Source organism: Oratosquilla oratoria, chromosome 21 (genome assembly GCF_046742065.1).
Source record: "Oratosquilla oratoria isolate Oo_2021 chromosome 21, ASM4674206v1, whole genome shotgun sequence".
In the NCBI taxonomy this organism is placed as follows: Eukaryota; Metazoa; Arthropoda; class Malacostraca; order Stomatopoda; family Squillidae; genus Oratosquilla; species Oratosquilla oratoria.
Window position 1 is genome coordinate 18,897,662 of NC_134797.1, and position 26,666 is coordinate 18,924,327.

General features: G+C 41.7%; 1 protein-coding gene across 17 annotated transcripts in view; it reads left to right on the forward strand.

Moving 5' to 3' along the window:
• Nucleotides 1-26,666, forward strand: part of gek (serine/threonine-protein kinase gek) — a 320,798-nt gene that overhangs the window by 223,352 nt on the left and 70,780 nt on the right. For all 17 annotated transcript variants that reach the window (XM_076204399.1, XM_076204393.1, XM_076204402.1 and 14 more), the window contains 7 exons: nucleotides 431-566; nucleotides 5,305-5,453; nucleotides 6,064-6,165; nucleotides 18,778-18,946; nucleotides 21,301-21,489; nucleotides 25,287-25,472; nucleotides 25,867-25,957. In XM_076204399.1, the coding sequence (XP_076060514.1) occupies nucleotides 431-566; nucleotides 5,305-5,453; nucleotides 6,064-6,165; nucleotides 18,778-18,946; nucleotides 21,301-21,489; nucleotides 25,287-25,472; nucleotides 25,867-25,957 (1,022 nt within the window). The remainder of the gene's footprint in view (nucleotides 1-430; nucleotides 567-5,304; nucleotides 5,454-6,063; nucleotides 6,166-18,777; nucleotides 18,947-21,300; nucleotides 21,490-25,286; nucleotides 25,473-25,866; nucleotides 25,958-26,666) is intronic.

The window sequence follows — 26,666 nt, forward strand, 5'->3', positions numbered from 1 at the left end:
CACCCCCTCTCCCCCATTCATCCTTTCAAGAAATTGGAGTGCAGTCAGTCAGTCAGTCAGACCCTTGCCCTGTTCATGTACAGTGGAACTGTATATGGACTCCTCAGATCCTTTGGTGCACTTTCTTCCTGTAGGTACACATTCAGCAGTCTCACCTTCCACTCCACCATAACTGCTGTATCCTATGTCAAACATTTCCCTCATGTAAGTGGTGGTGGCTGAGTCAAAAGCCACACATCCACTTCATACATAGAAATTGTTTAAACACATCCCATCTTGGAACCTTGTGGATGAAGGATCATCCTTGATCACTCTCACACTGCTTGGGTCAAGGGAAATGCAATGAGGAAGAATTCTTCCACAGCAGGTCCATTATTTCATATGGTGGATGTTTTATTTATTCTGATATCAAAATTGGATTCTCTTTCAGGTATTCAATGCTCATGAAGTGGTGGATGGTAGTGTTACACTGCTTAAGAATGTCACCTGCGGAACAGTAGTTGATCCTGACAGACTCCTGCTGGGGGCAGAAGAAGGGCTATTTTGTATTGATCTAGACAATTGTGGTTAGTAACCAATTTCTTGTTTCATAAAAGATAATTTTGGTAAGAATGATGACAGTGTCTATTCCTTTAACCACATAATTCCTTCAGTTAAATCAAATTGCCTGGTGGCAGCCAGAATATAATAGACAGGGTGCTTTTGGTTGGGAAATGATTAGTAAAGATTATTGTTAAACCACTAACTGCAAGTTTCCTTCAGTTGAGTAAACATTTTGCAGCAGCCAAATCACATACATACATACATATACTAAGACTTTTTCCCCCTTACAAGGGAGGTAGCCAAAAAGAAAAAGGCATAAAATCATTCCCACCCATTCCATCCCTGAATACACTCAGGGATGGAATGGGTGGGAATGATTTTATGCCAAATAAAAGATAAATAACTTTTTTATAGTGAGAAGGTTAACTGCTATACAAATTAGGAAGGAGCAAGTTAATTTACATATATCCACATACCTCGTGTGGGGTATTGGCTGCATGTTATTGTGGGGTTAAAAGGTGCTCAGAAGCATGCCGCTGATACTTTAAGGTCTATATGGGGCACCCCTACAGACCAGAGACACACATCATTTTGTTTGTGATAGAGGAATTGTCTATTCATAGAGAAACAATGCAACTTTATCACACTGCAACTGTCCCTCCATTATGCTGACCCCCCACTCTTAATACTGTCCTGTAACACTTCTCTTAATATTCATTTCCTTTTTTTGCCAAACCCTGAGGTAGGGGAGAAAATACTACCACCGAGTGTTCCCACTTGAGTTGTAATAGGTGACAAAAATGGGATGGGGATAGTACTAGGCATTCTACTCTCTGTAGCCCCAAATGGGACATTCCTAAAAAAAAAGCAAAGGCATAAGAGGGTCTTGGAGGAATTTTCCAACCAGAACCCTAAGGTTTGGGTCATTTAATGTGCATGGATGTGGTACGAATGAGAGTAAAAGGGAAGAGATATACAGTATGTTTGTGAGAAGATGGATGTCTTTTGCATTGAGTGAAACAAAAGTTGAAAGGGAGGTGTGAGTTTGAGTTTGGGAGTGTAGTTTGGAGGGTGTCAGGTGTGAGGAGAGGATGAGGGAGAGGAGTGGCTATATTAGTAAGTGAAGAGATAGATAAGCATGTGGTGAAGTGAAAGTTTCTACAAGGTTAATGTGGATGAAGGTGAAACTGGGAAGGGAGATGTGGGGTTTTGCAAGTGCATATGGGCCTCATAGTCAGAAGAGTGTAGAGGAAAGGGAGGCTTTTTGGTTAGATTTAAATGAGTTCATAGAGGATTTTAGGGAGAAATGTCAATGTAATGTTATTGGGATATCTCGATGCTAGGGTAGGAGACAAACCAATAGATGGAGTGGTTGGTAAGTGTGGAGTTCCAGGAAAAAATTGTAGTGGAGAGATGATAGTGGGGATGTGTCTACAAAGAGAGTTGATGATAGCAAATACATTATTTAGGAAGAAAGTCAAGCATAAGTACACATGGGAGAGGGTTGTGGATGTAAGGGTGGTAGATGGGGCTTTAATGGACTTTATTGCAGTAAACAGGAGAAGAGTAAGTAGAGTTATGGATGTACATGTTCTAAGGTGGAAGGTAAGTTGAGAGTGGAGGATAGATGGAGAAAGGAAAAGGACAGAAGGTAGGGAGGTGCTTAGAATAAACTGCTTAAATGAGAAAGAAAAGAAGGATCACAAAAAGAAGCTGAGAGAGGAGTGGGAAGGAGTGAAGAATAGAGTAGAATTAGGAATGAAGGAGGAATGGGGATGGTTCAAGGAGGGTGTCACAAGGTGTGCAAAGATGGTGTGTGGAACAAGGAGGATGGGAAGAAGTAGAAGGAAGGGTAGTGAGTGGTGGGGTGAGAAAGCAAAGAAGGTTGTAGAAGAGAAGAAACAACCATTCACAAATTGGTTACAAAATAGGACAAGAGAATCATATGAGAGTTACAAAAAGAGAAGTAAAGCATAAGACATAGGAGGCAAAGAGGAGAGCAGATGTGGAATGGGGTAAGAGTATGACAGAAATTTTTTAAAGTAATAAAACAATGTTTTGGAAGGAAATTAGTGACAGAGTTTGGGAAGGTGTGTGAAAGAAGGAATTTAAAGATAAATATGGGTAAAAGTAAGGTGATGAGATGTACAAGGGGAGAGGATAGCAGCAGATTGGAATTGAGTCTTAAGGAAGAGAGACTGGAAGTGGTAGCTTTAGATACTTGGGTGCAAATGTGGTGGGAAAGGGAGGAGTGGGGGTGGAGGTAGAATGTAGATTGAGAGAAGCAAATAAATGCCTTGGTGGATCAAAAAGTGTAATGAGAAATAGACATTTGGGAATGAATATTAAGAGAAAATTATATGGAGTGATTGTGCCAACAGCACTGTATGGGGCAGAAACATGGAACACAAGAGATTAAGTGTTAGATGAAATGCTAGAGAAGTATGGTAGGGGTTACTAGGCTGGATAGAGTGAGAAATGAGGAGGTAAAGAGAAGAGTGGGGGTGGAAAGGGAGTTGGAAGGTAGGGTTGATGAAAAATTATTAGTATGGCTTGGACATGTGGAAAGAATGAGTTAAGAAAGATTAGTAAAAAAAAAAAAAGGGTGGAAGGCAGAGGTGGAGTGAGTGACCATGAGGGGGGCAACCAAGGATGAGATGGATGGTTAGGGTGAAAGGGGTATTGGGGAATAGGGGAAGGGAGAAGACAGAAGATAGTGGTGAGTGGAGAATGGTTGTGTATGGATGATGCTATGATGCATAGAAGGGAGTGGGTGGGGGATGGGGGGTTGAGGAAGTATGTATAATTGATATTTGACACAGCCTGAAGGGATTTCTCCCTGTCCTCTCCTTTTCTGTATGAGGGGACAGAGACCGAGGGGGGGGGGGTCACCAATTAAATGAAGTGGCCCTACTGTGAATATGTTGTCTTGCTACATTGCCTCTGACTCATAGCAGTGGGCAAGATGCAGGGATGACCCATCATCTAGGAGGAGCCAAGAAAAGAGGAAGGGAGGGGTGGTGACTGCGAGTGGAGTATGTTGGGATGAAATGGGTGGGAGTGGATTTATGCCTTTGACTTTGGTTACCTCCCTTGTAAGGGGGAAAAAGCCGTTGGTATATGTGTGCATATATATATATATATATATATATGTGTGTGTGTGTGTGTGTGTGTATTTAGTTGTATTATACAGGAAGGGAGGTATGCTCATGGTGACCTGTCTTTGTATCTCTCAGCATCAAGTTTTTTCTTAAAATCTTGAATAGTGTTTGCACACACTGTTTCTTTGTGTAATTTGTTCTAAGTATCTATCACTCTGTGTGGGAAGCTGTTTTTTTCTGATCTTTTCTGTAATTATCTTTTTTTAGTTTATTTTCGTGTCCTCTCGTTTTTCCATTGTCCCATTTCAATAAGTCAATCTTATCAAAGATTTCCATTCCTTTCATGTTTCTATAGATAGTAAGTCTCCTCTTTCCCTTCTTTGTTCCAGAGTTGGTAATTCTAATTTGGACAGTCTTTGCTCATATGTCATTTTGGAAAGAGTTGGTGCTAGTTTTGTTGTTGCTCTTTGTATTTTTTCTAATTTTTTTATATTCTTTTTGGTACTGGGTGTCCATAGTGTTGCTGTGCGTGTTTATGTATATATATACATATACAAATGTCAAAAGGCCCTTGACCCCATGTAAGGTGGGTATCTATGTCAAAACATTCAGCTGTTTATCATGAGTCCAACACGTGATTCAGCACCATGATAACCCGAGCACAACCCCTCCAAAAATATATTTGTTGACCCTGTCTTCTTGCCTCTTTATGGATGAAAGGTTATTCCTGTCACTCCTGAGGTTAGAAGCAATGCAGCAAGACAGAGCAGTAGTTCTTCCATCAGCTTAAACGTGGTGAATAGTAATGAGATGAGTCTGTAGGATGACTAGATTTTTAGGTGCAATGTTTGATTTTAATATGAGTATCATATTGGCTCTTGCAGATTATTTGAATTTTATTATATATTTGTGAGAGCTGGAAGTATCTGTTAAGGGTTTTCTTGAATTTAGGTTGAGTATTTAAGATGAATTGAAAGAATAATCACAGAACATAATTAATCTGCCCACCTCCCCAAAGCAATATGGATTCAAGAAAGGCTTCTCCACCGGTACACTTCTCACAAACATCACACAATAAGTACAATGGGAAATGGTCTGCAGACTCTCCCACAGATCTCTCTGGGAAGAAACTGGTCTGTTGTCTGTGTTTTATTACTGTGGACTATTTCTGTGGAATGAGTGGTATGGGTGGGTGCATGCCTCAGCTGGCTACCTCCCTTACAAGGGGAAAGGGGCCCTTAGTGTATAGATAGGTAGTTTCTGATGTCACTGGCTGAAAGGGGTAGGGGAGAGGAACAGTCAGCATTTGTCAACGCCTCTTGTGTCAGAAAGTGTAAGTAATACAGTTCAAGGTGATACATGTCTTGGGCTCAGTCCAAAGACCAAGTGTCTAGCCCCTCAGGGCTTCACCCCCTGATGGAGGTGAGTGGGGTTGGCAGGTTTTGAAGATAGGAAGCAGCTTCACTGTCCATCTTGCAAGACTTCCATGTACAGGTTTCTGTCGTTGGTCCCTACAGTGGCAACTTGAATGTGATTGTAACTTTTATCATTAAGGCTTGTGAAATTATGATGCCATGACAGTTGTCCAAACTATGTGTTGATCATTTTGTTTCATTTTGATGGATTTTTTATTTATTCATTTATTTTTTCCTCCCCTCAGAAATTTCGCGTGTTGGGGATGGTAAGAAAATAGTGGGTATCGAATATATACCTGAGGAGCAGTTGGTGATGGTCATTGCTGGTCGCCAGCGGCAAGTTAAACTAATTCCTATTCGTGCTCTTGGGGGAAGTGATGTCGAGTGGATAAAGGTAAATATTATATGTTATAAGTAGAACAGTGTTATATTTATATTTTGACATCCTTGTATGGAGTAGTGATTGCAAAATTTTTATTCATTCATTCAATGCTTTAGAGGTTTTAGTGACACCCCTGTAGTCCAGAGTCAATGACGCCACATCCTTTTGGACTTGAAGTTAATCTTAACTCAGAGAGGGATGCAGAGTTCTTTTAAGTTCTTATCCTTCATTCCTGCTTCCCTCTTTAAATCTTTATTAGTATCCCTGAGACCCCACCTCTTTATTTTAACCTGCTCGGCTAGCAGGCATCCAGACATTATTTTAGCTGTGTAATATCCTCTATGGGCTGAGGTTGGGAGTGGGAGGAAGGGAGGGGGGGGCAGTGGTGTTGGGAGGGGATGGTGTTCCACTTGTGGCCCTAGACTATCCTAAGTGTTGGTGGAGCATCAGGAATGCAAGCCACTTTTCTACCTAGAGGACAGACTTGGAATATAAATGAATCAGAATAGAAGAGTGAATAAGATTCAAGCTTGTTTGATGTAATCCTGTAAATGGTGACAAACAGACCTCAATATTTTTATGAGAATGTGCTTAACTAATTTTTACATTTGTTCTTTTGTAGGTTGCTGAGACAAAAGGTGCTATTGCTTTTACCACAGGCAAATTCCTCACACCCAACAGTCCTAATATGAGCTTTTGCTTATGTGTAGCAGTTAAGAGACAGGTAAGTTTATGTTTTACATTATTTTTTTTTTTTTTTTTTTTTTTTTTTTTTTTTAAGATTATCAGAGTTCAGCAAGTTATTAGCCAACAGTGATTGTGGATCTTAGTACTTTCAGTTTCACTAGAACCATACAGTTACTCAGAAATAACTCATAGAATTGCTTAATTAAGAATGAAGTATGCCACCACTATATATATATATATATATATATATATATATATATATTTATATAAATATATATATATATATATATATATATATATATATATATATATATATATATATATATACAGTAGAAGCCCGATTTAACGAACTAATTCAGCCAAAGTCCGGTCCGCTAAAGTGAATTTTCCACTAAATTGGAGGTCGTTTTCGACCCCCTAGTTAGCGGAATTTTCCGCTAGCTTGAGTTTATTTCCGCTAACTCTGGTTCGGTATTTGACTCCCTTCGTAGCAGAATCTTCTGCTATATTGAGCTTTTTTTGCTAAATCCTCTTGATCATTTTCTCATATACTATAGTAGTCCGGATAGCGTTATTGTTGTGTTGTTGCAGAAAACATAGTTCGTTGTTATAGAAGTGTTTTTCGTGGTGATTACTCTTGCGTACTGATTTTGAATTTTCCCATCAACTTACTGTTTCATTATTTTGTTTTCCTATTATACAGTCTATTTCTACTTGAATATATTTCTGCTACAATTATACTTTATACATAAACTGAATTACATATTATTGTATATATATTATAGTACGTATATATATATATATTTATATACCTCCAAAATACTAAATTATAAATTTTTCCTTGACTTCACCACCACAATTTGGTAACATCTGGTAACATTGGACTGTGAGACACGCATGTGGCCAATTGACGGAAAATGCTCAACTTAGCGGACCGTTCCCACTAAATTGAGCTATTTCCGTAGATGCGTGCCTGGCCAGCTAGAGGAAAATGGTCAACTTAGCGGACCATTTCCACTAAGTTGATAATTTTCGTTATTGCTATTTGCAGTTTGCTAATTTGAGCTTCCGCTAAATTGATATCCGTTAAATCGGGCTTCTGCTGTATATATATATGCGTTTATATATATATATATATATATATATATATATATATATATATATATATACATATATATATATATATATAAGAACATAAGAATAAAGGAGACTACAAGAGACCATAAGGCCTACACTAGGCAGCTCCGTATCCATCACCACCTGTCATCCCCATCCATAAAGTTGTCTAATCTTTTTTTAAAACAACTGATAGTGTTGGCGCTTACTACACGGTTACTAAGTTTATTCCATTCATCGACCACCCTATTAGTAAACCAATTCTTGCCTATTTCCTTCTTAAATCTAAATTTGTCCAGTTTATACCCATTACTGCGAGACCTGCCCTGTTGTTTTATTATGATGACCTTGTTTGTATCACCCTTGTTGTAACCTTTGATCCACTTGAACTCTTCTATTAGATCACCCCGCACTCTGCGTCTTTTCAGAGAGTGTAAGTGAAGGTGCATAAGCCTCTCTTCGTAAGGCAAATTTCTGAGTCCCTGTATCATTTTGGTCATTCTTCTCTGTACTGATTCTGGTGAATTTATGTCCATTCTGTAGGATGGAGACCAAACTGTACCGCATAGTCAAGGATGGGTCTAATTATCGCTAGATAGAGTTTGATAATTACCTCTGCACTGTTATTCATCACTGTCCTAGCAATGAAACCTAATGTCTGTTAGCTTTATTTCTGGCGCTAATGCACTGCTTTCATAGTTTTAAGGTCCGGACTCACCAGAACTCCCAAGTCCCTCTCGCACTCAGATTTTTCTAAAAACGTGTTATTTAAGCTGTATCTATTTTCGGGGTTGTGTAGCCCTATGTTTAACATGCTACACTTAGAGATATTGAAGTTCATTTGCCATTTCACCAACCATGTTAACAATTTATTAAAATCATCCTGCAGAATCTCTGCATCATCTCCTGACCTAATTAGGCATCCTATTTTAGTGTCGTTCGCAAACTTACTAACATCACTATTTATCCCCTTGTCTAAGTGGTTTATGTACATAATGAACAACAAGGGACCCAAAACCGAGCCCTGTGGGACCCCACTAGTAACATTGCCCCACCTAGATTTTATTCCATTTATGGTGACCCGCTGTTTTCTGTTACTAATCCAAGCTCTAATCGATTCTAACACTTTTCCTCCTATGCCATGGGCTTTGATTTTATTTAATAGTCTCTGGTGTAGCACCTTGTCGAACACTTTGGTAAAGTCAAGGTAAATAACATCGTACTTATCATTGTTATCTGACGCCTTATATACTTTAGTGTAAAAGGATAGAAGATTAGTCAAAAACGACTTACCTTTGGAGAAACCATGCTGTGAATCATGAATTAAATTATGTCCTTCGATGTGTTCTCTGAGTCTATTTACTATTATTGATTCAAGCATTTTTCCTATAACTGATATCAAACTGATTGGCCTGTAGTTGCATATAGACAATCTATCTCCCTTCTTAAAAACAGGAACAATATTTGCCTGCCTCCAAGCAGTTGGCACAAAACCAGTGTCTACCAATTTATATACATTTATATATATATATATATATATATATATATATATATATATATATATATATATATATATATATATATATATATATATATATATATACTTTATGAATTTTTCATTGATTTATTATTATTGTTACACAAAATCTGACCAAGAGAGTAATAAAAGAAAAGGAATCAAAATATATATGTGTATTTCACATTTCTTTATCATTTGTCTATAATCTATATTGTAAGACTTGTTTAAATTTATTCTAGTGTTACTCTTGACTGTTCTTAACAGCTTTCTTCCTATCCCATATATCTGCAATACATCCCACAGTGCCTTCCTATCTACCCTGTCATAAGCCTTTTCCAGATCCATAAAAGGCCCAAAAAACATCCTTACTCTTTCCCAAAGCTATGTGAGAAAACTATGAAAAGGTAATGATGTTTTTTAGGCTTTTATGGAATTGGAAAAGGCTTATGACAGTGTAGACAGGGAGGCACTGTGTATTACAGCTATATGGGATAGGAGGAAAGCTGTTAAGAGCAGTCAAGAGTTTTTATGAGAGTAGTAGAGCATGTGTTATGTAGCCTTGGCTGTTCAATTTATACATGGATGAGATGGTGTGAGAGGTAAACACAAGGGTAATGGGCCAGGGATTGGAGATGGTTAAAGGAATTGGAGAAAAATGGGAAATAAGCCAGTTGTTTACTGGTAACACTGCTTGTAGTGGGATCAGAAGAGGGATTAAGGGAGTTAGTGATGGAGTTTAGGAAGGTGTGTGATAGAAGGAAGTTGCAGATATAGTGGGTAAAAGTAAAGTGATGAGATGTACGAGGGGAGAGGATGGCAGCAAATTGGAAGTGAGTATTAAGGTAGAGAGACTGGAGGAAGTGGATAGCTTTAGATACTTGGGTGTGAATGTGGTGGGAAAGAGAGGAGTGGAGGTGGAGGTAGAATGTAGATTGAGAGAAGCAAATAAATGCCTTGGGGGATTGAAAAGTGTAATGAGAAATAGACATTTGGGAATGGATGCTAAGAGGAGGTTGTGTATTTACCTAGTTGTATTTTATGGGAAGAGAGTTATGCTTGTAGTGACCCGCTTTTGTATCTTACCGCATCCACTTTGTTCTTAATTTTTTTTTTATAATTTTAGCACTCGCTGTTTCTTCATTCATTTTGTTCCAGATGTCTATCACTCTGTGTGGGAAGCTATTATTTTTCAGATCTCTTCTGTAAATGTCCTTCTTAAGTTTCTTCTGTCCACTTGTTTTTCTTCTATCCCACTTTAGTAAGTTGTCTCTATCAAGAATTTCCATCCCTTTCATAATTCTGTAGATGGTTAGCAAATCACCTCTTTCTCTTCTTTGTTCCAGGGTTGGTAGATTTACTTTATCCAATCTTTGTATATCAAATTGGAGGGTGTTTGTACCATCTTTGTTGTTGCTCTTTGAATTCTTTCTAATTTCTTTATTTTATTTATTCTTTTTTAGAACTAGATGTCCATAGTGTTGCAGCATATTCCAATTTTGGTCTTATCAGTGTAACTAATATTTTCTTTACCATTTCTTCATTCATGTAGTCAAAGGCTATTTTCATTGATCTTAATAAGTTAAAAGTTTTTCCGACTAATTTGTTGACATGTTTGTCTGGTGTCATGTCATTAGAGATAGTTACTCCTCAGTCCCTTTCCGAGTTGACTTTTTGAACTTGCTTTGTACCAATTTTATATTGACCCGCTATTCTATTTTTGCTTTTTCCAAATTCCATTATGCTATGTTTGTTAATGTTGAAGTTCACTTCACACTTCTGACTCCATTTCCAGACTATGTCCTGGTCTTCTTGAAAAGATTTGCAGTCTTCCTCTTTAGTAGTTTTGCATCATCAACATTCCACACCTTCATCCATGTCATTTATATAAATAGCAAACATTATTGGAGCCAATACAGAGCCTTATGGGACTCCACTTATCATATCTTCTCAATATGAGTTCTTGTCTCTAAGTACCACCCTCACTTTTCGCCTGTTCAAGAAATCTTTCATCCAGTCCAATAACTTTCCTTGTACTCCATCTATTATTTCAATTTTTCTTAGTAGCTTTTTGTGTGGTACTTTCTCAAAAGCCTTTTGTAAATCCAAGAAAACACAATCTGCCCATCCATCTCTTTCTTGTATTATTTCTATTAATCTTGAGTAAAAGCATATTAAGTTTGTGGTACATGATCTTCCACTTCTAAAACCAAATTGTTTAGGATTTAGTATTTTGTTCTCTTCCAAGTGTTTAATCCATTTATTCCTAATAACTTTTTCGCATATTTTTGCTACTGTGCTTGTAAGGGATACCAGTCTATAGTTTGTTGGATTTTCTTTGTCTCCTCCTTTGTATATTGGTACAATATTTGCATTTTTCCAATCTTGTGGTACTTTTCCTTCTTTGAGTGAGAAGTCAATTATCTTGTGTATTTTGTCTGTTAGTTCATCTATACACTCTTTCAATATCCAATTTGCAATTCCATCTGGCCCATGTGACTTTCTGACGTCAAGGTTTGTTCCGAAGAATACAAACTCTTCGGTACTCCTTACAATAGGATATCTTCGCGTAGCGCGAATATTTCTACTGCGAAATTAAAATCCTCACTCTGTGGGTCTGGGCAACGCTTATCCTCAGTAAGGGGCCCCATTGGGGCAAGGGCCCTTGCCCTCCACCACAAGTCTCGCACACTATAACCATTCTCTTCGCAGTAGTGACCGCGTTAACATCTCTCTACTATACATGTTTAGTTTTTGTCGGTTTCCCCCTTGGTGGGCCGATTCTCAGTCAAACTCCATTGTTGGCGCTGCAGCGAACCGTTAATTACTCGCCGGTTCTCTGTTTACGTATGGGCCGAGAATCGAGCAACCCGCTTCGATTGTCGCCAGCTCACTCCCAGGACGCAGAGGAGTTCGTCGTCCTTCAATTTCATCGGGGTTTTCCCTATGCCATCCTGTGTCCTGGAATTTCTTAAGTATTGTTCCCTTAACTGCCACCGGGTATCCTGCCCTTCACTGTAAGTATGGACTCTGGTTCCAGTATTGTGGTTCAGGAGAGGTTTGGTGCCTTCGCCGAAGGTGAGATGCCTTTATCTCACCCCCCTTACCACCAGCCCAGGTGGATCCTCACATTTGGTGTTTCCAGTGTATAGCTCTTGAGTGTTCGCCTTCATCCCCGTGTGAGACGTGCATTCAGTGAGATGATCGTCAGTGTTCCGTGTACTTTCATGTTCACGGGAAGGCACATGCAGGGGAGGAGGTGCGCGAGCATAGAAAGTGGCTTCCCTCTTCACCCCCCAAAAACAAGAGAAGACAGACTACAGCTTCAGAGGAGACGAGCAATTCTCTCCCTCCTCCACGGCGTAGTAGACAGGAAGCCAAGTTGTCCTTTATTCCTTTAACCAGGACGGTTAGCGTAGACGGACATGCGCCTCAGGCCACCTCTAGCTACCGTTCCTGTCCGAGATTTTTCCCGGATGAGGTCGCTTGCTCATTGGGACGATAAGCAGTGGTCCGCGTATTTTCATGCTCACAAGAAAGTGCAGGCAAAGAACGAAGTACGCGCGCAGGGAAGATCCCTTCCCCGCTCACCCGAAACAAAGAGAAGGCATGCTGCGCTGGCGGAGGACAAGGGCAGTTCTCCCCCTCCTCCAAAGCGTAGTAGACGGAAAGGTTGTAAAAGGGCTACCTCGAGTCAGTCTCAAGCCAATTACCTCCTATTCCATCACCCAAGGCGGTTAGCTTCGACGGGCATGCGCCTCTGGCCCCCGCGAACTATCCCCCGAGTACGAGCTTTTTCCCGGATGCGTCCGCAGGCGGCCCCCCCCGCGACGCGGCCCGGCAGCTCACCCCCCCCCACGGACAAAGGACCCGATTTTGGAGCCGACGAGCGCTTCGGCCTCTCCTCCTTCTCGGGAGTCCCGCAGTCCTCCTTCCTCCAATCGTAAGACGAGCCGGGTCATTCACGGAACCCTTTCTATGCCCGGGGGGCAGGAGGCCCGAGGTGTACCCACGCGCGTGTTAGTCGTGGGTGGACAGGTGCCAGCCACGACGGCGACGACGTCCACAGCGCCGGGGATGAGAGGGCAAGTTACCAAACTTCGCAGGATTCCCAGTCGGAATCCCCGATGGTTGTTACACCCTCCTGCTCAGAGATCCTCTCTAAAGTTAGGAGAGCTAATCAACTGAGCCTTCCACAAGAAGTGGAAGTCACGTTCGAGTCTGAAATCTTCAGGACGGGCACTTCCCAAACAACAAAACCAACTCCCATGGAGTACACAGCGGTACGAGCCATGAACCATGCCTCCGACGCACTCACAAAGCGGGCAACCGAAAAACCGCGTTGGCGCTCTGTTCCAGTGGAACAGCAAAAACGCTTCTACTTCCCATCAGGGACAAACCTTAAGCAGCCTTGATCCTGGCTCGGTTACCAGAGCTTGTCAAAGCGGACGTGGATTCGCTGCTCAGAAGAAACGTCATCCTTTCCGGCAGAGAATCCAGGGACCTCGTTCAGGGCCTGGCTCTCTCTCTCGCGGTGCACTCCTGGCTGGAGCGCGTCTTGGCTTCAGTAAAGGAGTTTTTACCCGGGCTGCAACCCCAAGGGGAATGCAACCTCCAGGCTCTATGGGAAAGCTCGAGCAGAGCTCTGAAGCATCAAGCGGCCTGCCTCTTACCGTCTTGGGCCAACATTGAGTCCCGCAGGAGAGACACCGTCCTAGGAGACCCCAGTGATCCCCTCCTCAGAGAAATTTATGCTCCATTGAAGAGGGCCCCCCTTCTAACCCGCATGCTGATTCCCTACCCCTCCACTCCAAGTCGAAAAGGCAGACAGGAAAGCCCTGTCCCTTTACGACTAGAGATCCTAGACGCAAACATTATAGAGGCTCCGGACTCCCCCACAGGAATCCTAGGAATTCGCCAGCCCCTCCGCATAAGATAGGGGGTTGGCTCTCCCTCTCCTGGAGAGCATGGGAAGAGGCCGGGGCGGAAGACTGGACCTACTAAGTCATTAAGACAGGCTATTGTCTTCCCTTTCCCACTGTCCCAAACCTCTCCCCCTATCCCATCCATGTCAGCAGCTTCCACCCGGACTCGGCTCGTGGGCGGGCCATAGCGGAGGAATCCTCCGTTCTGCTCCAGAAAGGAGCTTTAGAGGAAGTCTCGACTCCGGACCCAGGGTTCTACTCAAAGCGATTCCTAGTAGAAAAGACAACAGGGGTGTGGAGACCAGTCATCTATTTGTCTCCACTCAACAAGTTCCTTTCCCTGACGAAGTTCCGAATGGACACCCCAGAGTCCGTAAGGGCGTCTATCAGGGAAGGGGACTTCATGGTCTTGCTGGACCTCCAAGATGCCTATTTCCACATACCAGTGCATCCCTCCTCCAGGAAATTCCTCAGAATCATCCACAGGGGCAACACCTTCCACTTCCCCTGCCTCTGCTTCGGACTTTCCACAGCACCCCAAGTCTTCTCCAGTGTGTTCAACCTCGTTTCAGCGTGGTCCCACTCCAGGGGAATTCAACTACTCCGTTACTTGGATAACTGGCTGATCCTTGCACATTCCGCCCAGCTATGCCAAGAACACCTGAGAATGGTCCTAACCTTTGTCCTGAAATTGGGCACAGTAGTCAACCCGGAAAAGTCAGATTTCTTACCAAGACAGAGAGTCACGTACCTGGGTATGGTCCTGGACTCCTCCCTAATGGAGTCCTTCCCAGTAGAAAAGGGGATCCAGAATCTCGCTTCTCTAGTTGCACAGGCACTATCGACCAGGTTCCTAATGGCGACACAATGCCAAATCCTCCTGGGCCATATGGCCTCCATAGAGAAATTAATCCCCAGGAGTAGATAAAGAATGCGACCGCTTCAGTGGCTCCTCAAGTCTCAGTGGGCCCCGCAAGAGGGAGAACCCCTACAACACATCTCCCTCACTGAAGAAGTCAAGGATTCTCTTCTCTGGTGGAAGGCCCATGCAACCTTCTCATGGGGATGCCCCTCGGCCCATCTCCCCCCGAAGTCCTCCTGTTCTCCGATGCCTCCAAGGAGGGCTGGGGAGCCCACCTCAACGATGATCACATCAGCGGTTCCTGATCCACAGTCGAGCGGACAGCCCATATCAATTGGCTGGAGTTGAAAGCAGTACTCCTGGCTCTCCGTCACTTCAAGGATCAAGTCTCAGGAAAGTAGTGGGCATAATGTCGGACAATTCCTCGGTAGTAGCCTACCTGAACGAGCAAGGGGGGCACAGTCTCCCAGGAACTATGCCTTCTGATGATGGACATCCTCAACCTAGCCAAGAATCTCCAGGTGTCACTCAAAGCCCGCTACATCCCGGGGAAGAGGAATGTCTGGGCGGACCACCTCGGCAGGAAGAATCAGATAATCAACACAGAATGGTCCCTCTATCGAGAGGTAGCGAACTTCATCCTCAGCAAATGGGGCTACCCTCTCGTGGACCTTTTTGCAATGAGATGGAATCGCCAACTCCCAATATATTTCGGCCCTTTCTCGGATCCTCTGGCAGCAGGAGAAGACGCTCTTCTGCAAAGTTGGGACAACCTGGACTCCTACGCTTTTCCACCATTTCCCTTGCTCCAGAAGGTACTCCTGAGAGCAAGACACGCATCCTACCTTCGGATGACTTTGATTGCTCCTTGGTGGCCCGAAGCCCCATGGTTTCCAGACGCCCTCGAGCTAGCAGTAGAAGAGCCTCTGGCCCTTCAGGGGAGACCAGATCTTCTGTTTCCACCCATCAATGGGCCTTGGCACAAAAACCCTTCAGCACTCAATCTTCATGCATTCAGACTATGGTCCGGATCCTCCTAAAGAAGGGTTTTCCCAGAGAAGTGGCAGAGGACATGTCCACTCCTATTCGCTCTTCCTCAGCTAACCTTTATCAAGGGAAATGCAATGCCTTTGCAAATTGGTGCCACTCCAGGAAGTTAGTCCCAGATCGAGCCACCATTCCTGAGATCGCCTCCTTCCACTTCCTCAGGAAGTCCAAGAAGATCTCCCTCTCGGCAGTACAAGGCTCTAGGGCAGCTCTAAATCAGGTGTTTTCTCTGAAGGGCGTGGTCCTAGCCCTTTCACCGGAAATTTCCATGCTCTTCAGGCACTTCAAAGATCATGCCCCCCCCAGGGAAATCAGTTCTCCTCCGCGGGATGTGGCATTAATCCTGAACTCTCTGTGGGGTCCCCCTTACGAACCTCTCCGAGAGGCACATCTGAAGGACCTCACCTAGAGGACAGTTTTTTCTGCTAGCCCTGGCATCTTCCAAGAGAGTAGGGGAGTTACATGCCATCTCTTATAGAGTCGCCCATTCCAAAGGATGGAAAGAGGTCTCCTTCACTTTCATGCCTCAATTCATTGCCAAAAACCAAGATCCTGCCAAATCCGACCCTAGATTCTGGTCCTTTAGTGTTCCGTCCTTAGATGAATTTGCAGGGGGAGAATAGACTGAAACAGTTCTATGCCCGGTACGAGCCATCCGGACCTACCTCAAGAGAACCGAACATCTTCGACCAGAATTAAAGAGGTTGTTCATCTCTACTAAAGGTAACCCATCACTAAGAATTCCATTTCTTACTGGACAATGGAAGTCATCCGCAGAGCCTGCGACATGAACCAGACAGATTGTCCATGACCTGAGGGCAGTAGGGACCTCCCTAGTCATCAGAAAGAATCTGTCAGTCAACCAGGTTCTTCAAGCAGGTATATGGAAGAGCCAGAATACGTTCACTTCCTTTTACCTCAAAGAAGTTATGTGGGAATCTTTAGGGAACTTATCTTTGGGCCTCATAGTGGCTGCCCAAGAAGTCCTGAAAATGATATACCCCTCCTCAAGAGCACACAGCCGACCCTGACAACTCATCCAGGTTCTGGCTCGGCAACTGCAGGGATAACTTTCCAAAGTCCTTCTCATACTCTTACATTCCCTTACCTTACCCACGGGCTCTCAAGCATTCCAAGGGAATCAATTCAAGCCCTTCAGTGGTACAAAAGTGATTATAACCTGTCTGTCTCCACTCCAGGGAACAGAAAGGGGTGCACTTCAAAGTGAGGGGAATGTATAGGGGTCTGGTCAACATAGTCTTAGCACACTAGATTTTCCTTACAGCGGTTTCCCAGGCTAGATAACAACTTCCTTCCCTCCTAAGTCCGAGTCTCCTATTGTAAGGAGTACCGAAGAGTTTGTATTCTTCGGAACAAATGTAATTTTCGCAGGAAAATTAATTTTTCCCTGATACAAACCTGAGGTACTCCTTACCTTTAATGGCCCTCCTCAACCACCCCTCTAAACAGTTCCTTCTCCTTGCCTGACAAACCTTGTGCTTAATTCATACCTGGCTCAGAGAATGGTTATAGTGTGCGAGACTTGTGGTGGAGGGCAAGGGCCCTTGCCCCAATGGGGCCCCTTACTGAGGATAAGCGTTGCCCAGACCCACAGAGTGAGGATTTTAATTTCGCAGTAGAAATATTCGCGCTACGCGAAGATATCCTATTGTAAGGAGTACCTCAGGTTTGTATCAGGGAAAAATTAATTTTCCTGCGAAAATTACATTTTTTATTTGGTCCCTTATTTCTTTCTGTGTCACTGTTATTTCTTTCATTTTGGGGAATCTTCCTTGCTGTCCCTCCTCCGAAATTTGTGAGCTTTCAATTGTAAATACAGACCTAAAATGCCTGATCATAACTTCAGCCATTTCTACATCATCTATATATTTTTATTTCCTTCACACAGTTTCACTATTTCATGTTTGTCCTTTAGTTTATCATTTACATATCTGTAAAATAGTTTAGGTCAGTCTTTGCATATATCTTTTTTGTAGTTTCATTTCTCAGTTTGATGTATGCCATTTGGTAATTTTTTTTTCTCTTTTTTCCATATTTTCTAGGCATTGTCTCTTCTATCTTTAGCCTCGCTACACTTTTTGTTATACCAACACTTTATGTAAATCCTTTTTTGTTTCTTCTTTGGTACATATTTATCTGTTTCCTCCTTGTATTTTTCTTTTAATATGTTCCATTTCTCTTCCATCTTTGTTTCTTCATTTGAATTTTTTTCCAGTGTGAAGGAGTGATAGTGCTGAGAGCACTGTGTGGGGCAGAAACATGGGACATGAGGGAAGAAGAGTTTAAATGTTAGATGAAATACCAGAGAAGTATGGTAGGGGTTACTAGGCTGGATAGAGTGAGAAATGAGGAGGTGAGGAGGAGAGCAGTGGTGGAAAGGGAGTTGGGAGATAGGGTTGATGTAAGAGTATTGGGATGGGTTGGACATATGGAAAGAATGAATGAAGAAATATTAGTAAAAGAGGTGTGGAAGGCAGAGGTGGAGGGAGTAAACATGAGGGGATGACCAAGGATTAGATGGATGGATGGGGTAAAAGGAGCATTGGGAAAAAGGGGAATGTCTGTTGAGGAAGGAAGGGAGAAGACAGAAGATGGTGTGAGTGGAGAATGGTTGTGTATGGATGATGCATGGAAGGGTGTGGGTGAGGGATGGGGGGTTGAAGGAGTATGTGTGAATGATATTTTGATGCAGCCCGAAAGAATTTCTCCCTATCTTCTCTTTTTCTGCATGAGGGGATGGAAAGGGGGAGTCAGCAATTAAATGAAGTGGCCCTGCTGTGGACATGCTGTCTTGCTACAATGCTTCTGATCCAGGGTAATGGACAATATGCAGGGATGACCCATCATCCAGGATGAGCCAAGAAAAGAGGGAGGGAGGGAGGGGTGGTGACTGGGAGTGGAGTATGTTGGGATGAAATGGGTGGGAGTGGATATATACCTTTGACTTTAGCTACCTCCCTTGTAAGGGGGGAAAAGCCATTGAGATATATTTACCTAGTTTTATTTACCTCGTATTTTACGGGAAGAGAGCTATGCTTGTAGTGACCTGCTATTGTGTCTTTCAGCATCCAGTTTGATCTTAAAGGTAGGTATGTTATTACTTGTTATTCACAGAATATGTATGTATACACATGTTTATTCATTCATTCTTGCCTTTTTCAGATAATTATATATGAAATTAATCGTGCAAAAGGGCGGCACAAATTGTTCCGGTCGATTTTATTACCACAGCCACCCCAGAGTGTGGATGTGCTCGGTGATGGAAGGCTTGCTGTTGGGTTTCAGGCTGCCTTCACTATATATTCAATCCTTGGTGACCAACAGCCTCTCTGTAAGTCAAGAAAAAGAATTATGTTCTGTAGAGTTAGCTTTAGTTGAGGTGATATACTGTAAAAGAAAATGGAGGCAGTATGCATATATGCACTTATCTTATACCTGTCTCACTACAAACACTTCATCTGTGCACTCAGTTCCTCTCCTTAAGCCACACTGATCTTCTACAATCATTTTTGGTCGTACTATTAATCCTTTCATTTAACACAAGCTTGTCTCCCATTGCATTACACAAGGTGCTCCATGCCAGACAGGGGAATATGCCCCAAAACTGTGTTCAGTTATCACTGTCCAAAGTTTTACCAAAGTAGATGCTCAAAGAAAATGTGTATTTGAGGTGCTGGCATCTTTGACAGTCTGGCATGGAGCAACTTGTATTTACCTAGTTGTATTCTATGGGAAGAGAGCTATGCTCATAGTGACCTGCTTTTGTATCTTTCAGTATCCAGTTTGATCTTAAATTCTGGTGTAGTTTTTGCACTCACTGTTTCCTCATTCAGTTTGTTCCAGATATCTATCACTCTGTGTGGGAAGCTATTCTTTTTCAGATCTCTTCTGTAACTATCCTTTTTAAGTTTCTTTTCATGTCCTCTTGTTTTTCTTCTATCCCACTTTAGTAAGTCATCTCTATCAAGGACTTCCATTCCTTTCATAATTCTGTAGATGGTTAGCAGGTCTCCTCTTTCTCTTCTTTGTTCCAGGGTTGGTAGTTCGAGTTTGTCCAATCTTTGTTCATATGTCAATTTGGAGAGTGTTGGTGCCATCTTTGTCGTTGCTCTTTGAATTCTTTCTAATTTCTTTATGTTCTTTTTAGTACTAGGTGTCCATAGTGTTGCAGCATACTCCAATTTTGGTCTTATCAATGTAACTAATATTTTCTTTACCATTTCTTCATCCATGTAGTCAAAGGCCACTTTCTTTGATCTTAATAAGTTGAAAGTTTCTCCACCTAATTATTTTGATATGTTTGTCTGGTGCCATGTCATTGGTGATAGTTACTCCTAGGTCCTTTTCTGAGTTGACTTTTTTAATTTCCTTTGTACCAATTTTGTAATGTCCTGATATTCTTTTTTTGCTTTTTTCAAATTCCATTATACTACAGTTCTTGATTTTGAAATTCACTTCACTGTTCTGACTCCATTTCTAGATTTTGTCCAGGTCTTCGCGTAATGATTTGTAATCTTCCTTTGTACTTACTCTCTAGTAGTTTTGCATCATTTGCAAAGAAGTTCATATAACATTCCACACCTTTATTCATGTCATTTATATATAGGGTAAACATTATCAGAGCCAATACAGAGCCTTGTGGGACTCCACTTATCATTTCTTCTCAATTTGAGTTCTTGTTTCAAAGTACCACCCTTATTTTTCTCCTGTTCAAGAAATCTTTCATCCATTCCAATAACTTTCCTTGTATTCCACCTATTATTTCAATTTTTTCTTAGTTTTTTGTGTGGTACTTTGTCAAATGCCTTTTGGAAATCTAAGAAGGCACATTCTGCTCATGTTTCCTTTTCTTGAATTGTTTCTATTAGCCTCGAGTAAAACCATATAAAGTTTGTGGCACATGATCTTCCACGTCTAAATCAAAAAAAATTTGGATTTAGTATTTTGTTCTCCAAGTGATCCATTTATTTTTGATAACTTTTTCGCATATTTTTCCTGTAGTACTTGTAAGGGAGACCAGTCTATAGTTGGTTGGATTTTCTTTGTCTCCTTTGTATATTGGTAAATATTTGCATTTTTCTAATCTTGTGGTACTTTTCCTTCTTTGAGTGAGAAATCAAATATCTTGTGTATTTTGTGCATTAGTTCATCTATACATTCTTTCAATATCCAATTTGCAATTCCATCTGGTCCATGTGACTTTCTGATGTCAAGGTTTTTTATTTGTTCTCTTATTTCTTTCTGTGTCACTGTTATTTCTTTCAATATGGGGGATCTTTCTCTCTGCCCTTCCTCCTAATTTTGTGAGCTTTCAATTAGGAAGCTTGCTGGCTGAGGGGGTTAGGGCGTCATTACTTGCAGAGAAGGTCAAGGTGAGGGCAGTTCGAATCCTGCCACTGGTGAAGTTGAACCTAGGGCATGGTTCATTAAATTCCACACTACTAAGCCCTCTGTGAGGGGCACCATCCTAGCCTCCTGATAGGGGGGGAGTGTGTGACATTAAACCATATCATCCTTAATTGTGAATACAGATTTAAAATGTTTGATCATAATTTCAGCCATTTCTGCATCATCTATATATTCTTAATTTCCTTCATACAGTTTCATGTTTGTCTTTTAGTTTATCATTGACATATCTGTAGAATAGTTTAGGTTGGTCCTTCCATTTTTCTATTATTATTGCAGCATTGGTTCATCCTGAGAGTCAGTCCCTTGGATTCCTGTCCATGACACAGTGTGAGGCCTTAAGTTGTGTGGAGGTTGGAAGAGGAGAATTTCTACTGGTGTTTAATCTGCTAGCAGTCTATGTAGATTCTTCAGGTAGAAAAAGCAGAGAAAGAGAAATAATGTATCCTGCTTTCCCCACTGCAATAGGTAAGTTCTGAATAGAAGATTGGGAGAATTTTATTTAATTAGGTGCAAATGTCTGATTCCATCATTGATATGATTGTGTAAATGCATACAAATGTACCCTGTACACTGCATGGTAACATGGAGCCAATACTGTAGGGACAGTTTTGGGGTGCTCTTACAGACGAGAACCATACATGATGTGTTTGTGTTATTAGAATTTAAAATTTCTACTCGCAAAGGAAAGTCTTTGGTATATGTATGTATTTCCCCTGTGGTGGGGGAAAGAATACTGCCACCAAGTATCCCCACTTGAATTGTAAGAGGCGAGAAAAACGGGACGGGGATTAGGACAAGGCATCATTCTCCCTGTAGCCCCTTAAGGGACATTCCTAAAAAAAAAAAAAAGTAAAGGCATAAGAGGGTCTAGGAGTTTTCCAACCAGTACCCTAAGGTTTGGGTATGTGTGTGGATGTAGTACAGATGAGAGTAAAAGGGGATAAGCAGTATGTTTGTGAAAAGAAAGATGGATGTGTTGGCTTTGAGTGAAACTAAGTTGAGAGGGAGGGGCGCGTGTGAGTTTGGGAATGTAGATGGGAGGTTCTCAGGAGTGAAGAGAGGACAAGGGAGAGAAGGGGTAGCTATACTAGTAAGTGAAGAGATAGGTAAATGTGTAGTGGAGTGGAAGGAGGTTTCTTCAAGGTTAATGTGTATGAAGGTGAAACTGGGAAAGGAGATGTGGGTTTTTGTAAGTGCATATGGGTGTGGTAGTGAGAAGAGTGTAGAAGGGAGGCTTTTTAAATAGATTTAAATTAGTGCATAGAGGGATTAGGGAGAAATGTCAATGCAGTAGTATTGGGATACCTTAATGCTAGGGTAGGAAATGAACCCATAAACGGGGTGGTTGGGAAGTGTGGAGTTCCAGGAAAGAATCATAGTGGAGAGTTGATGGTGGAGATGTGTCTAGAGAGTTGATGATAGCACATACAGTGTTTCAGAAGAAAGTCAAGCATAAGTACACATGGGAGAGGGTGGTGGGTGGAAGGGTGGTAGATAGAGCATTAATGGACTATGTAGTGGTAAATAGGAGTATAATAGGAAGAATTAAGGATGTACATGTTCTAAGGGGAAAGAGTGGGGTATATCAGAATTTTTTGGTGGAAGGTAAGCTGAGAGTGGAGGATAGATAGAGAAAGAGGAAAAGGACAAAAGGTAGGGAAGTACTTAGAGTGAACTGCTTAAATGAGAAAGAAAAGGAGGAGTACAAAAAGAAGCTGAGAGAGGAGTGGGAGGGAGTGAAGGATAGAGTAGAACTAGGAGTGGAGGAGGAATGGGGATGTTTCAAGGAGGGAGTCACAAGGTGTGCAAAGATGGTGTGTGGAACAAAGAGGATGGGAGGAAATAGAAGGAAGGGTAGTGAGTGGTGGGATGAGGAAGCAGAGAAGGTTGTAGAGGAGAAGAAACGAGCTTTCACAGACTGGTTACAAAATAGGATGAGAGAATCATATGAGAGGTACAAAGAAAAGAGATGTAAAGCATAAGATAAAGGAAGCAAAGAGGAGAGTAGATGAGAAATGGGGTAAGAGTATGACAGAAAATTTTGAAAGTGATAAAAAGATGTTTTGGAAAGAAATTAAGAAAGAGGAGGAGAATCAAGTAGAGAAGAAAATGTAAAAGGTGCAAGATGGAGAGATGATAATGGAAGAGAAGGCAGTAAGAGGAAGATGGGCAGAGTATTTTAGGGAGTTGCTAAATGTGAAGGAGGATAGGGAGGGAAAGGTAGTTGCAGTGGGAAGTGCTAAGAAAATGAGAGTTATGAGTGAGGAAATTGGAGGAGCAATAAGGAAGGATGAAGTGAAGGTAGTTGTTAAGATGATGAGAGCAGGTAAGGCACCTGGTCTGGATGGATGCCATGCAGAATGTTGGAAAAAAGGAGGTACAATGATGGTGGACTGGCTGGTGATGTTGTTTAATGTTTGTTTAAGAGAGGATAGAGTGCCGGAGGACTGAAGGAGTGCCTGTATAGTTCCACTCTACAAGGGAAAAGGGGACAGGTGTGAGTGTAGTAGTTTCAGAGGGATTAGCTTGTTAAGTGTAGTTAGGAAGGCTTATGGGAGGGTTTTAATTGTGAGGATTAAGAGAGGAACAGAGGGAGTAATTGGTGAAGAACAGTTTGGGTTTAGGACAGGTAGAGGTTGCGTAGATCAAATTTTTGTGGTAAGACAGATATGTGAGAAAGCTATAGGAAAGGGTAAGGATGTTTTTTGGTCCTTTATGGATCTGGAAAAGGATTATGACAGGGTAGACAGGAAGGCACTGTGGGAGGTATTGCAAATATATGGGATAAGAGGAAAGTTTTTAGGAGCAGTCAAAAGTTTTTACGAGAGTAGTAGAGCATGTGTCAGGATTAGAAATGGAGAGAGTGAGTGGTTTGAAGTAAAGGTGGGACTTTGTCAGAGATGTGTTATGTCATCTTAGCTGTTCAATTTATACATGGATGGGATGGTGCGAGAGGTAAATACAAGGGTGGTGGGTCAGGGATTGGAGATGGTTAAAGAAAATGGAGAAAAGTGGGAGATAAGTCAGCTGTTGTTTGCAGATGACACTGCGCTTTTAGCAGGATCAGAGGAGGGATTGAGGAAGTTAGTGACAGAGTTTGGGAAAGTGTGTGAAAGAAGGAAGTTAAAGATAAATGTGGGTAAAAGTAAGGTGATGAGATGTACAAGGGGAGAAAGTGGCAGCAGACTGGAAGTGAGTATTAAGGGAGAGAGACTGGAGGAAGTGGATAGTTTTAGATACTTGGGTGCGAATGTGGCAGGAAATGGAGGAGTGGAGGTGGAGGTAGAATGTAGATTGAGAGAAGCAAGTAAATGCCTTGGTGGATTAAAAAGTGTAATGAGAAATAGACATTTGGGAATGGATGCTAAGAGGAGATTGTATGAAGGAGTGATTGTGCCGACAGCACTGTATGGGGCAGAAACATGGAACATAAGAGAGGAAGAGAGAAGGAGTTTGAATGTGTTTGAGATAAGGTGTCTGAGAAGTATGATAGGGGTTACTAGGCTGTATAGAGTGAGAAGTAGGTGAGGAGAACGGGGGTGGAAAGGGAGTTGGGAGATAGGGTTGATGAAAGAGTATTAGGATGGTTTGGACACATGGAAAGAATGAGTGAAGAAAGACTAGTAAAAGAGGTGTGGAAGGCAGATGTGGAAGGAGTGAACATGAGGGGATGACCTAGGATGAAATGGATGGAGTAAAAGGGGCTTTGGGAAAGCGGGGAATGTCTGTTGAGAAAGGACAGGAGAGGACAGAAGACGGGTGAATGGAGAATGGATGATGTTGTGATGCATGAGGTGAAATGGGTGGGGGATGGGGGGTGAGAGAGAATATGTGTGAATAAAATTTGACGCAGCCTGAAGGGATTTCTCCCCATCTTCTTTTCTGCTTGAGGGAACAGAGATTTAATGAAGCGGCCTTGCTGTGGGTGTGCTGTGTCTTGTGTCACAGGGCAATGGAAAAGATGCAGGGACGACCCGTCATCCAGGAGGTGGCAATAGGGAGGGAAGAGAGTGGAGGGGAGTGGAGTGTGATAGGGATGGAATGGGTGGGAGTGGTTTTTATGCCTTTTTTTTTTGGCTACCTTCCTTATAAGGGGGGAAAAAGCCCACAAGGAGATGAAATGGGAGAAACAGCAAATTGGTTATTGGATGGGTGTGGATAAGTGAATGGTAGGTGTGTGCTGTGACTCAACCACTCCTTTGTATGGGAGAAAAGGCCTGTTGATATATGCATGATGTATATATACATATTTTTTATTCCAGGTATTTGTGATGGCCACTTATTAGTGTACAGTGAAACTCACATAGACGTATTTGAGGTGATTTCTGGTGATTGGATACAGACAATAAACTTGAAGCGCACGAAACCTCTGATGAGGAATGGAACACTCAACATGGTCATGATCAGTGATCTACCACATGTTGCCTACCTCAGGAATCTTATGAAAGGTTTGTGGTCAACATTCTTGGCTCATCTTAGGAATGACATTTTGATAGTTTTAAGTATGGTGTATCTGTTGTATATAGCATAAACTATTGCATAGTTTGGTAAGTGTTTTCCTGAAAGACCAGTACATGTAACTAATTTCTATCTGAAAGAGTTCTTCATAACAATGATACTTTTGATAGCAAAGATGGGAAATGTTGTAAAAAAAAGTCTTACAATCGAGTAGATTATGTACCACTTCATAATATAGATTATATAATTATCTATAGATAAAGATTGTTTAATTTTGGATGTGCACCATTATTTTTGTGTTTGGCTGTGTTTGGTATTTGATTGGAATGCTTAATTTTGAAGTTCTCTCTTAATGTCTCATGATTTGCTCTGTCACCATTACAGAAGAAATTGTGCGCACAGGTGTAGACTCCAGCGGGAGACCACTTTCTCGAAGAAAGTTCTCCATGAGGGAAAACAATAAGGCAGCACGCACGTAAGTTGAACACATTTTAACTGTTGTATCAGTCACCATCAAAACCCAAGTGAATGGGGAAGATAGGACTATATTTTCATTTCTCAAACTATACATATCAGTTGATCAATCTGTATCCCCAGGTCTCTTGTAGGAGACCCATATCTCCCAGGTAACCAGGTATGACCAATGGATGGGTCCATTAGTCACTCAGGGAAGAAATACTGTATTTTACCTAGTTGTATTATATGGGAAGGGAGCTATGCTTGTAGTGACCCATCTTTGTATCTCAGCAACCTAGTTTGTTCTTAAATTCTTGTATGTTTTTTGCACACAGTTTTTTCATCCAATTTGTTCCAGACATCTATCATTCTTTGTGGATTTTTTTTTTTTTTTTTTTCAGATCTCTTCTGTAACTATCCTTTTTGAGTTTCTTTTCATGTCCTCTTGTTTTTCTTCTCTCCCACTTTAATAAATCTTCTCTGTCAAGGACTTCCATACCTTTCATGATTCTGTAAATGGCCAATGGATCTCTTCTTTCTCTTCTTTGTTCCAGGGTGGGTAGTTTCAATTTGGACAATCATTGTTCGTTTGCCAATTTTGAAAGTGTTGGTGCCATCTTTGTCATTGCTCTTTGGATTCTTTCAAATTTCTTTATATTCTTTCTTGTGATGGGTGTCCATAGTTTTGCAGTGTACTTCAATCCTGGTCTTATCAGTGTGACTAATAT